This window comes from Paralichthys olivaceus, chromosome 21 (genome assembly GCF_024713975.1).
Source record: "Paralichthys olivaceus isolate ysfri-2021 chromosome 21, ASM2471397v2, whole genome shotgun sequence".
In the NCBI taxonomy this organism is placed as follows: Eukaryota; Metazoa; Chordata; class Actinopteri; order Pleuronectiformes; family Paralichthyidae; genus Paralichthys; species Paralichthys olivaceus.
Window position 1 is genome coordinate 815,001 of NC_091113.1, and position 11,796 is coordinate 826,796.

At 46.0% G+C, this 11,796-nt stretch overlaps 1 protein-coding gene across 1 annotated transcript; it reads left to right on the top strand.

Annotated features, from left to right (window-relative positions):
• The first annotated feature begins 10,887 nt into the window (after nucleotides 1–10,887).
• On the top strand, nucleotides 10,888–11,767 carry atoh1c (atonal bHLH transcription factor 1c). Its single transcript, XM_020107470.2, has one exon. It carries the CDS (start codon nucleotides 10,888–10,890, stop codon nucleotides 11,485–11,487), a length of 600 nt encoding a protein of 199 aa, XP_019963029.2. The 3' UTR covers nucleotides 11,488–11,767.
• The last annotated feature ends 29 nt before the right edge of the window (nucleotides 11,768–11,796 follow it).

The following is an 11,796-nucleotide window of genomic DNA, read 5'->3' on the forward strand; positions in this document are numbered from 1 at the left end:
TGTGTTGTTTACTGCCTCAGACACAGGGGAATACAAAGGACACACACACACACACACACAGTCTTGTTTCACTAAACAAGGAGGACACTGCGTCTCTGAAAACTTTCCCAAACTTCATCTGAAAATGTTTCAAAGTGTAAACCACTAAAATGTGATTTATATTATGTTGTAATCCGTCTCAATATGAACAGTTGTGACACGAGTAAGAAAAGTCCAGACACCCACAAACAAAGGATCCTCCTCTGCTCTTAGGAACGAGGAGCAGATAAATATTGTGCCAGTGTCAAATCCACACATGATATTATTACTGCGGCTGCTGGAGCCGTCAGCTGCTCAGCAGCACGACTCTGGAAGAATCACCTCACATCCTCCACAGCTCAAAACACGTCCGTCAACATCAGTGTGTCAAACATCATCATAATTATTGTTTGACAGAGTCTTATATCATCTGTTCCTCTCATCCTGTGTTCACCAGCATGTCTGATGTCTTCACCTGATCTGAACCTTGGTTTTCTTTTAACTTTACTTCTCATAAGTTAAAACGAGGTGTTTGAGTCTCCTAGTTTAATTTCAATGTTTGGTTTTGCCTTAATTGTTCAGGAGTTTATGTGTGAGGATGTTAAATGTGTTGTTACTATTATTATTCAAACACTTTCAATTCATGGAATTATCCCACTACTCCAGGTGTGTGTGTGTGTGTGTGTGAGTGTGTGTGTGTGTGAGTGTGTGTGTTGCAGTGTTCTCTCAGTTTGTCCGTTCAATCTTCCTGTCAGTTAGTTTCTTCTTCTCCTTCACTTCCCCAAAACAACCATTGACAGACTCGATGAATTCCTCGAGTGTTTCCCCTGAGACGATGTGACGCTCCAGGGCCTCAGCAGATCACAGTCACTCCTGTTAGCTCCTGTTAGCTCACTATTAGCGCCTGTTAGCTCCTGTTAGCTCACTATTAGCTCCTGTTAGCTCACTGTTAACTCCTGTTAGCTCTTGTTAGCTCACAGTTAACTCCTGTTAGCTCACAGTTAGCTCACAGTTAACTCCTGTTCGCTCACTATTAGCTCTTGTTAGCTCACAGTTAACTCCTGTTAGCTCTTGTTAGCTCCTGTTAGCTCACAGTTAACTCCTGTTCGCTCACTATTAGCTCTTGTTAGCTCACAGTTAACTCCTGTTAGCTCTTGTTAGCTCACTGTTAGCTCACAGTTAACTCCTGTTAGCTCCTGTTAGCTCACTATTAGCTCTTGTTAGCTCACAGTTAACTCCTGTTAGCTCTTGTTAGCTTACTGTTAGCTCACAGTTAACTCCTGTTAGCTCTTGTTAGCTCACAGTTAGCTCCTGTTAGCTCCTGATTTTGTGTTTATAAAGTGGCTCATTTTCAGAGTAAAAGTGACTTTAACTGTAACTTTAAAGTTTCAACTTACCTGACAAAGTAGTTTCTCTTCTTCGAACCAGAAACTTAAAATCAACAGTTCAAATAGAAGAAGTCCTTCTCCTAAACTAAGGTATCAGTGTGAGGGACCAGATGTGGTGTCACACCGTGGTTAAACATCTGCATCGTCTCTGTGCTGGTAAAAGTCTCAGAGGTGAAGGACGGGAGCAGCAGGAGACGCCGGAGGAATCTTCACTCTATGAATAATGGAGACTTTGGAGACACTTTGACAGGATGTCAAAACACGTCACTCTGAATTCACCACAACTCGAAACACCGGCTGAGTTTCCTTCATCAGACGCCGGCAGAGGAGCAGCCTGTCGGTCAGAACATCTGTACGGTGTAGAGTCCGTCAACACAGCTGAACGTGAGACAGACAAGACGCTGCCTCAGCACAAGAGCTGGATTTAAAAACTCACTGAGGACGACAAAGAAACAGCCGGAGAGGATTTTCACCCCGACACTGATACAAACGTCTGCAACAGAGAGAAAGACAAAGGAGCCGCGGCCTGAGGTGGACTATCTGAATAATCATTCATCTTCTCAAGTTACACAGTGATTCACACAAAGTAAAAAGCACAATAATACAAAAAACTCATATTAATAAACGTGTGACAGATATCAAATCATCAATAATAAAACATGGGATCAGGTGAAATCAGAGAAAGCAGTAGAATAAAATCACATTTCAAGTGAAAAGGACGTTAAAGTCAAAGGAAGCTGTCGGTAGTTTTCACTGGGGGGGGCGGGGAGATTTCTCCGTCAGTATTTAAAAGTATAATTTGTTCTAAATGTTCTGAAACGTGTATTTCTCAAAGGTTTATTCTGGAACATTTCTTCACAGAATGATTCATGAATCTTGATGACAAACATCAGACAGACGTCAGAATCATTTCAGGCAGAGTCCAGATCTGAATCTAAATGTGGTTTCATACAGAGACATTAGTTGTTCACATGTTCAGGCTGTGATGTTGGTTCTCCTCACTGTGTTCTCTGAAGATATTCATCTGACTGGAAGAGTCCGAACACGAGTCAGAACATCGATCTCTATGTGCAGTTTTAAATTAAATCTACTGTTTCAAATAAAGAGTAATAACAGATTTCCTGATGGATCATTTGACACAAACACTTCAAACTGAGGTAACCAGACAGTTCCTCACAGTTTCCATCTCAACACTGTGAGACGCCTGACGATAATTCAGTCTTTGTCTCAGAGCGTCCACATCACTTTTCTCCATATTCTGACAGTTCCAGTTTGATTCTCTTAATAAAGTCTCTCTGAGCATCGTCCCCTGACTGTCCAGCTGCCAACATCCAGACGAGAGCAGCTTTGAATCTGATCTGTGATCATATCGAGGCCTCGCAGCAACCAGGTGCGTGGACTTTTCTTTTTGCCCCGGGTTACGCCTCTCAGGTTCATTAGTGGAGGTTGCTTGGGCAGTATTCAGCCCAGCAGGAAGACTGCAGGCACGACTCGAGGCTGAAAATCTTCTCTCACTTTCTCAGTTCTCCTGGTTTTAGAAAGAATCGCTGGATCGATATGTTTCTCTTTTCTACATGTCGTGAATTCTCACTTGGTCAAAACCAAATGTAATTTCACTCAGAATGAAACCAGTGGAGCCAGTTTCAACTTCAAACATCATTTCTCCTTCTGCCGAGTCACTCACCCGTCAAACCCGTTCTGTCACATGTGGTTGTATAATGACACACCTTCTCCCTCCTCTGTCTGAAACTACATTTCTGTCCGAGCTCCTGAGTCACGACCACATTCAGGCTCTGACTCTGGTCTGTTAGCAGGACCACACCTGATTGGTCACCAAGCAGCCACTGGACTGCTGTTGCCATGTTGGAGCCAATCACATTTCATCAAGTCCCCCCCCCCCCCCCCCCACACACACACACACACACACACAGACACACACACACACACACACACACACACACATGTTAACAGAAACCCATTACACACAAATCAAAGAAACACAAACTCACAAGTGTGTAGATGCTCACATCCGCAGGTGCTCATGCAGAGATGGACAGAATGACCCCCGAGGCTATTTAACACACACTCACTCACTCACACACACACTCACTCACACACACACTCACACACACACACACACACACTCACACACACATTTTATGCAGCACCCTCTCATTAAAGTGTTCTCTGGCTCTGTGCTGGCAGCGTCTAATTGTGCGTGTGCACATTCACACACATCACACAGGTTCTCTAATGGAGCTGAATTCTGTTCAAAGCATCATCATGTTAGTTTAAGACGCTCGCAGCAAAACAAACACCGGTTGGACGACACGGCGTGAACTGGTGAAGCTGCAGAGTGGAACCATCGACCGGACACAGTCAGCATGAATCAGGTTTTGTCTTCAGCCGCCTGACGTCACTGACTCACAGCGTCCACGGACTTGAGGTTTTCAACATTCCTCTGAAAAATGACAGATTCTTTGAGCGTGTCTGTGACTGATATGATGCAGAAGATACTCAGCACGACTCTGGATCAGCTGCTACACGTACACACAAACCTGGAGGACAAAGAGAGCGTCTCAAGGCCGAGGACACGCATCAGCTGCAGCTCACACAAACATCACACTGTCCCGCCTGTTGGTCCGACTGTTGCACCAACAACAGGAAAATATTAAAGCGACGATGTTTGAAGTCCAGAATCAGTTTCTCTGTGTCTCAGCTAAGAAGCACTTTGTAACTTTGTTTAGACAGGTGCTATACAAACAGTTACCTAGCAACAGAGCTGAAGTTCAACTGGACGAGGTTTTAATGCTCCTTGGTTTTTAAACATGTACCATTAGCTGTTGAATTGAAGTGTCATGCTGAGCAGCAGACGTCTCGTCGCTTGACGGCGCCATTAAGCTCGTCACTGAGCTGCAATGAATCCTGGGATTGGTCGGGCCAAGAGGGATCCGACCGTCAGACCTTCGTTTCTCGGGGACGGAACGAAGCTTTTGTCGGCGCATTCAAAGGAGTTTTTAAAAACAGCTTCTTCAAATGCAGCTTCCGCCCGTCTGTCAGTTACGCTGCACTGACAGAGCCACAGGTGTCCAGAGTCCAGAAGGAAAGAACCTCGTCCTCGTCCTCGTCCTCGTCTTAATCACACAGAACCGTCAAACTGCAGATTTGTTCAATTCTCCTCAAACAAATTGTCGCCTCAGAACTGGAGCTCATTATTTTGCCTGCTTCACTTTTCCTCAACACACAGAGTTAGTTGAGCCAGGTAATCAGCATCTCATCCACAGCTGGAGTCTGGCAGCAGGTAACACACACACACACACACACACACACACACACACACAGACACACACAGACACACACAGACACACACACACAGACACACACACACACAGAGACACACACACACAGACACAGACTAACACACAGAGACACACACACACAGACACACACACACACACACACAGACACACAGACACACAGACACACACACCTTCAGCCGTCCTGCTTGAACTATGCAGAGTAGAGGGAGGTGAGCACACGCAGACAGAACAGCAGCTTTAAAAACACCAATTAAGAGATGTTGTGTGAGGCAGTGAAGACGCACACTTTACACAAACGACTCCAGAGGGAATGGAACCGGCAGCTCTGGCAGTGTTAGTGCCTTGCTTCGCCATCAGTCACACAGGTGCAGAAAGAGATGGAGAGAGGAGGAGAAGAAGAAATGAAATGAAATGACCTCCTGGTTAAATCCTGAAATTCTTCAGTAGGCAGAATGTTTGCTTTGTCATCAGCCTGACACACACACACACACACACACACACACACACACACACACACACACACACACACACACACACACACAGTAGGTCTAATGAGAGTGAGCTGTTGAATTACAGTGACTAATTAGCAGAGTGGCTAAACAGGTTGCAAACACTTAGCATGCATGTGTGTGTGTGTGTGTGTGTGTGTGTGTGTGTGTGTGTACAAAATAGGAAATGCACTTTTCTTTTTAAACCACCTTAGATTTTCTAACCATGAGCCCAGATCATCGAAACTCAAAAGGTCAAATTAAATTCAGTTTTTTTGTGAAAGACTCGTCTTCATTCCGTCTTCGTCCTCAGGAGCAGAGCAGTCGTCTGACTCAGAGTCACAGATTCACAGGTTCGGAGGTCGGAGTCACACAAACACGTGGTTCAGCTCCTTTCATGGGATTTGTGAACGATAGTGAAAATGTAGAATAACCTTGAACTCTCCTCAGAGTTCTGTCCTGGAGTCAGACCCTGAGGTCAGGGAGGTGATGAGACTCAACACGCTGAACCGATTTAAACCTGAACGAACTGAATAAATCCATCTGAATTCATCACACTGTTCACTCTGACATATTTATGCTGATGACATCTGGAGCAGATTCTTTCACATTTAATGTTTCTATTGTTCCTCTTGTGAGTATTCATTTCTATTTTAAAGTAAAACTAAATTAAATTCCTGAGGGTTTGAGGTTTGTATTTTTTCTGCTGCAAACAGCAACTGTTGCTAGGCAACCATGAGAAACAGTACACAGAGGAACATGAAGAGAAGATGTTACCGAAGAAATCCGCCATTCCGAAAAGAGAAGAAGAAGAAAAACAAGTGAAGGGAAAATGGTTTAAAAAGAGCAAAGACACAGAAACGTCAAAACACCTCCAGCGTGTGCATGTGTGTGCATGTACACAACTGTATGTGCACAACTGTATGTGCACAACTGTATGTGCACAACGTCCTGTCTTCAGTCAACACATGATTTATTTCCTGATCGTTCTGTTGACGTCTGCGTTTGAAAACATGAAGACTTTTGTCCAGCACGTCAAACTGTCAAACAAAAACACCGTTGATGTTGATTTGACCAAAGAAGCAAATGGAAATAAAACCAGGGATTTTTTCTGCAGACGGTTTGATTCTCATGAAAATTCTCAGCAGTGATATTTACTTTACAGAAAAAATGGTGTTTGAGCAAAATAGTGTAAAAGCCTTGTGGCTGAGATGTTGTGATTTGAATATGACAGAATCTATTCTGTGAGAGGAACAAACGTAGAAAGTGTCTGAACTCAGATGTTGAAGAATTTTGATTACAACAAACCTGCAGAGTCACAATCCTCAGCTTCTCCTCCACGTCTGTTTTTCTTTTCTAAATCCTTGAAAACATGTTTGTGGGTCTCACACTAAATCCCCATGACTCCCCCGGCTCTCTCCCCCCCCTCCCCCGCCCGTCTCATCAGACACTTTCTCCAGAACAACAGCTCCCTCCATCGGATCCCTGAAGTGTCCGGCCCCAGCGTGTTGCTGCTCTGCAGACTCCTGAGGACCAGACTGAATAACTCAACCTGAACTTCATCACAAACACCAACATTTACTTTATACATTTAAATCTCTGATCCTCTCGTTCTCAGACTTTCAGTTGAATCCAGTCGGACGTTGATTTCATCTGTTACTGTGAAATAATCATGTATTCTCCATTTATTCTGTTTTTTATGTAAATATTCTTATTCTTTTATTTTGGTATTTTAAGTTTGTTCCAGGACTTTGGTCGACTGTGGTTGTTTAGTTTAGTTTGTTCATGTGAGGATCTTTTCCAAACTCCAGTCCCATTATTACAAACGCAGATTCACAGTTTAAAATGTACAAATACTAAACATATCTAAATTTACATTTATAATAAAGTTTAAGATTTGAGTGTAACAGTCCGACAGGTGAACTTGTATGAGGTGGTTGAGTGTTGGAGAAACAAACCTCCTCCTCCTCCTCCTCCTCCTCCTCGGGTCTTTTTAGAAACAGAATAAACACATAAATAGAAATGTGAGAGTAGTAAGTTTATAATTCATCTCCTCGTCCTCTGGCTCGTCTCCCTCTCTCCTTCCAGGCAGCATTAATAATCTGAGCCGATGTCTCTGACATCTCCTCTCTCTCTCTCCCGCCTCGTGCATCTATAATTAATCGTGGGTTGGCGGGGGGGCTGCAGGAGCAGTGTCAGTCGGGCAGAAACAGGTAGAGGTCGCAGGGTCAAGTTATCACGGTGAGAAAAACATGCCTGAACGCATCATGTGTCAAAGACTCAGACAGCTGAGAAAACCAGGAGAGACGCAGGGTTGAGAGCAGCGAGAGGGAGGAGGAGCGCAGAGGAGGAGGTGAAGGAGATCAGGCATCAGACACAGATGTGATGCAACACGATATCATACATTCATAAAACAAAACGCACCTGACTAGCTCGTCACAAGTTACCCATCATGCACCACAGTACAACTGCAGGGCAGATGTAAAGCCTTCGTGGGAGCGGTTCTTATGATCCGTGTTCTTATTTCTTATGTTGATTCGTTGTTACTGATGAATAAAATAACGTCAGAGACATTCTGTGGCCTCACGAGTGACACGCTGGTTTCTGACCCCCCCCCCCCCCTTGTTCACGTCACGGTGTTACCTGTCTGGAAGGAAGTGACATCTGGTCACAGCAATAAATATGATTTGAATCCCTTGGTTAGGAAGGAAGGAAGGAAGGAAGGGAGGGAGGAAGGAAGGAAGGAAGGAAGGAAGGGAGGAAGACTCCACTGAGTGTTTGTTCTGTAAAACCTAAACACAAATTCTCTGCAGCTTCAGTGAAGATCGGAGACAACACTGATTTCCCGGCGGCCATGATGGAGGCGTCTCCAGGTGCCGTTCTAATCCTCTGGTGAGAAGAGTCCGAGTCAGCGGAGCTCGGAGTAATAAATTACATCCTGGAGCTGCAGCTCGAAGGAAACAGGAGGAACAGGACACAGCTTCATGAAGTGAGGTTCAGTTTGGAGAGAGAAGAAATCACAGACGGATTTCATTCATTAAAGAAAAGAAACTGTTTCATCACATGTGCAGAAAAACAAATGTGTGTCCGATGAGACGGACAGAGAGGACAGACCTGATCAATGATCAGGAATTGGACCTGCAGGGAGGGAGAGAGGGTGTTTAGGGAAACAAGTGTGTGTGTGTGTGTGTGTGTGTGTGTGTGTGTGTGTCACCGCAGGGAGACACAATGAGGGAGGAAGGAAGGATCACTGGTGTGAAATGAGACAAATGAGTGTGTCGGAGGCTTTGATTGTGTATTTGTGTTTGTCTGTTCTTCCATGTTTCTGATTGTACGGCCACTGATCTGTGCACGTTATCAGAGTGTGTGTGTGTGTGTGTGTGTGTGTGTGTGTTGTCCCTGCTGCATCATAACATCAAAGAGTGTCTTGACAGACGGCCGTCACTCGACCGTGTGGTCGACTGTCGCCTGTACTTTGATTCTGCGTGTCCAATCAGAGAGAAAGAGCGAGCTCTGTGATTGGCTGTGCTCTTGATGGATGAAGTCACTTATTCATCCATCAACTTCTTCAAAGACGATGAAAGGAGCCGAGCTTCTCCTCCGACCTGTGGAACAGTTGATGGTCAGACGCTCTTCAGAGGAAACCTTCACGTCCACAGTTAAAATAACATAACTTATTATTTTCTGTTCATCAAATTTAACTCCAGTTCTGAGCCGCAGCAGAATCCAGGTCCGGACGCTCACATGGAAAAGTTCCTGTTTCTTTTTAAAGCAGATTCACTTCAACAGAAAAAGGTCATTTTAAAGATTGAGCATGTTGTTGGTCAGTGATGCAAGAAACTGAAATGAATTAGAAACATTAGGAAACGAGAACCTACTGCAGCTGTAAGAAACACTGGGGCTGTGTGATCTGATGGGAGGCTCCCACAGAAGCTTTTAGTTTGTAAGTTTCTTTAGAAGGAAAGTTTGGTCACTACCGCTGGTGAGTGACAGGGTTCGTTAATCGTTCTGACGAGTCCACAGGTCGAGTGGAAGGAGGGACATCGATCTACAAAGAGCTGTTTGATTCGGAAATTGATCACGAGGAATTTGAGAGAAGTGAGAAAGTGAAGGTTTGATCTTCAGCCCGTGTCCGTGCACCGCAGAGCTGCAACCAGCCGTTTCATTGGGTTTAATACAGCGGAGCACGTAAACAAATGAAGCCCAACCTCCTCTAATTACTTACTACTTTTATTTTCCAAACACAAATCTGCATTTGTTTCTAGATAATCACTGATCGTAGCAACGAAGGAGTCGGTTTTCTGTGTTGATTTCCTTCATCAGCATGAAGTTTGTTCTCTGAGTCCATCACACACTGTCCTCGTGTCCCACTGAACACGAAACTAAAGGTTCAAACCAAGAGTGGGTTCGATCTCTGTAGGATTCAGCGTGGTCAGTGGTTCTGTCAGTTACATTCAGTCTGTAGAAAATGTGTTAAAATATCTTCAGCTTGAAGGAGTTAGTTGAAAACCTCACAGAAGGTCGGAGGACTCAACAGTTCTGTGGGTGTCGCCTGTCACGGCGGCGTGAGGGTTTGATCTGCGGCCTGTGTCCGTCCGCTGGCTGCAATGAGCCATTTCATTGGGTTTAATAAAGCGGAGCGTGCCAACAACTGTCGTCTGAGCCGCGAAGCCAAACCTCCCCACGTGCTCCAGATTGGAGAATGAAAAGAAACAGACCCGCAGCCTCAGACAGCGAGGGTCCTCCTGGCCATAAGGAGTCTATTATGTTCCTGTGTCACGCAGCCATCTTTGTGCCGGCTCGCTGCCACGCTGTGGCATTTGTAAAGGCCCGGCCCGGCAGAGTGCTGGCACACGGCGCCCGGGACACGCTGCTAAATCCCATTAGAGTCAGTCCAGATGATACGAGGCTGCCAGTTACTGTCAGTCATCATCGGGGTTTAACCTCAGGGAGTCGCAACGCTTTGAATTAACCTTAAAAACAAGAAGCACTGATGAGACGTAATGTGACACAAACACTGAGACCTGCACACAGAGAAATAAAGACGCCCGGGCTGCAGACACCGTCCTCCTTCATGGAGACAGAGGACGTCACAGTCAGTCTGGTGAAGTTCAGACACTTGATGAAAACAGAGATCTCGTGTTTGAAGGTTCAGAGTTCATCGACTGGGTCAGGAAACAGAAAGTGATGGAACATGAGACCAACACTGATTCAACCTCGTTAGATGTGAAGACTGATTCTGAAGTTCTATCAGGACACAGATGTTACAGATGTTACAGTCGTCAGAGAGTTGATTTAAAGGAGAAGTTATAACATGTTGATTCACAGTCCTCTGGTAAAACGTTCTCTTCTTTAACCCCCTCTCTCATGCTTCCTCTCATCCTTCCTTCCTTGCTCCCTCCCTCCTCCCTGTATCAGTCCACAGTGACGCACTGAGACGCTTCTAATCCTCTTTTGATGAACTTGGTTAATGGACGTCCTGCTGCGCACTGGCTCTGTTCATTAGGCAGCACACGACCCTCTCCACGCCCCCGGGACACGCACTGCGCGTCCCCGCGGCCACCCTGTCCATAAATCCACCCGAAGTGAGAAAGTTGACGCGTGTAACTTTGTGGAGTTTCCCACTGAACTGATCGACTTTGGTCTCTGGGGAAAGTTGACTGAGTGAAAGCGATGTCGCCGCGTAAAAGCCTGTTTGCTCCGTTCATCGCGGTGGATCCGGAGGCAGGGTCCGGCCCCGCAGCCCCGGCGGCTCTCCACGCCGACATCCACGCTCTGCTGCAGCGGAGCCGAGCGCAGGAGCGAGCGGGCACCAGAGGCGCCTGCGACCGCAGAGAGTCTCCGTGCGCCATCGTGGAGCTGCGGCTCGGACCCGCCGGCGGCGCGCTGCACTACCTCCAGCCGGACAAGTGCGCACTGGAGCGGGCGCAGAGAAGGCGACGACTCGCTGCTAATGCCCGGGAGAGGAGGAGGATGCTGGGGTTAAATGTCGCCTTCGACCGGCTCCGGAGCGTCATCCCCAACCTGGAGAGCGAGAAGAAGCTCTCCAAATCTGAGACTCTCCAAATGGCGCAGATTTACATCGCCACCCTCAACGAGCTCCTGCAGGAGGGCGCCTGCGAGGAGCCAGCCCCCAGCCGCACCCCGCGGCCCCCGGGGGCCACGCTACCTTCTCACGGGACAACGGTGCTGGCGAGGGACCCATCGGGGCCCGTGAGGGACTTTCACAACGGGAAGAGCAGCGGAGGCCCGGTGCGCACAGAGCAGCTCTGATGGGGACACGAGGGACCAAGAGACATTTAAAGACTCGATGAATGTTTAAACACGTTTCTAACGCGCTGTTTGTAATGACTTCTGGACAAAGCTCTGTCTGTAATGTTTTATTTGACATGTTTTGAAGCCTTGTGTCTAAAACTTGAAATATATTTTTGCAGAAAACAAATATTATTGTGCAACATGTTTTTTCCCCCAATAACCAAACAGGTCGCACTTGAGTCGTGACTGTGAGAAACAAAACTAATTGAAGTTTTTCAATTATCTGAAAAAAAAAAATGAAAAACGTATTTTCCACCCAAACTAAAT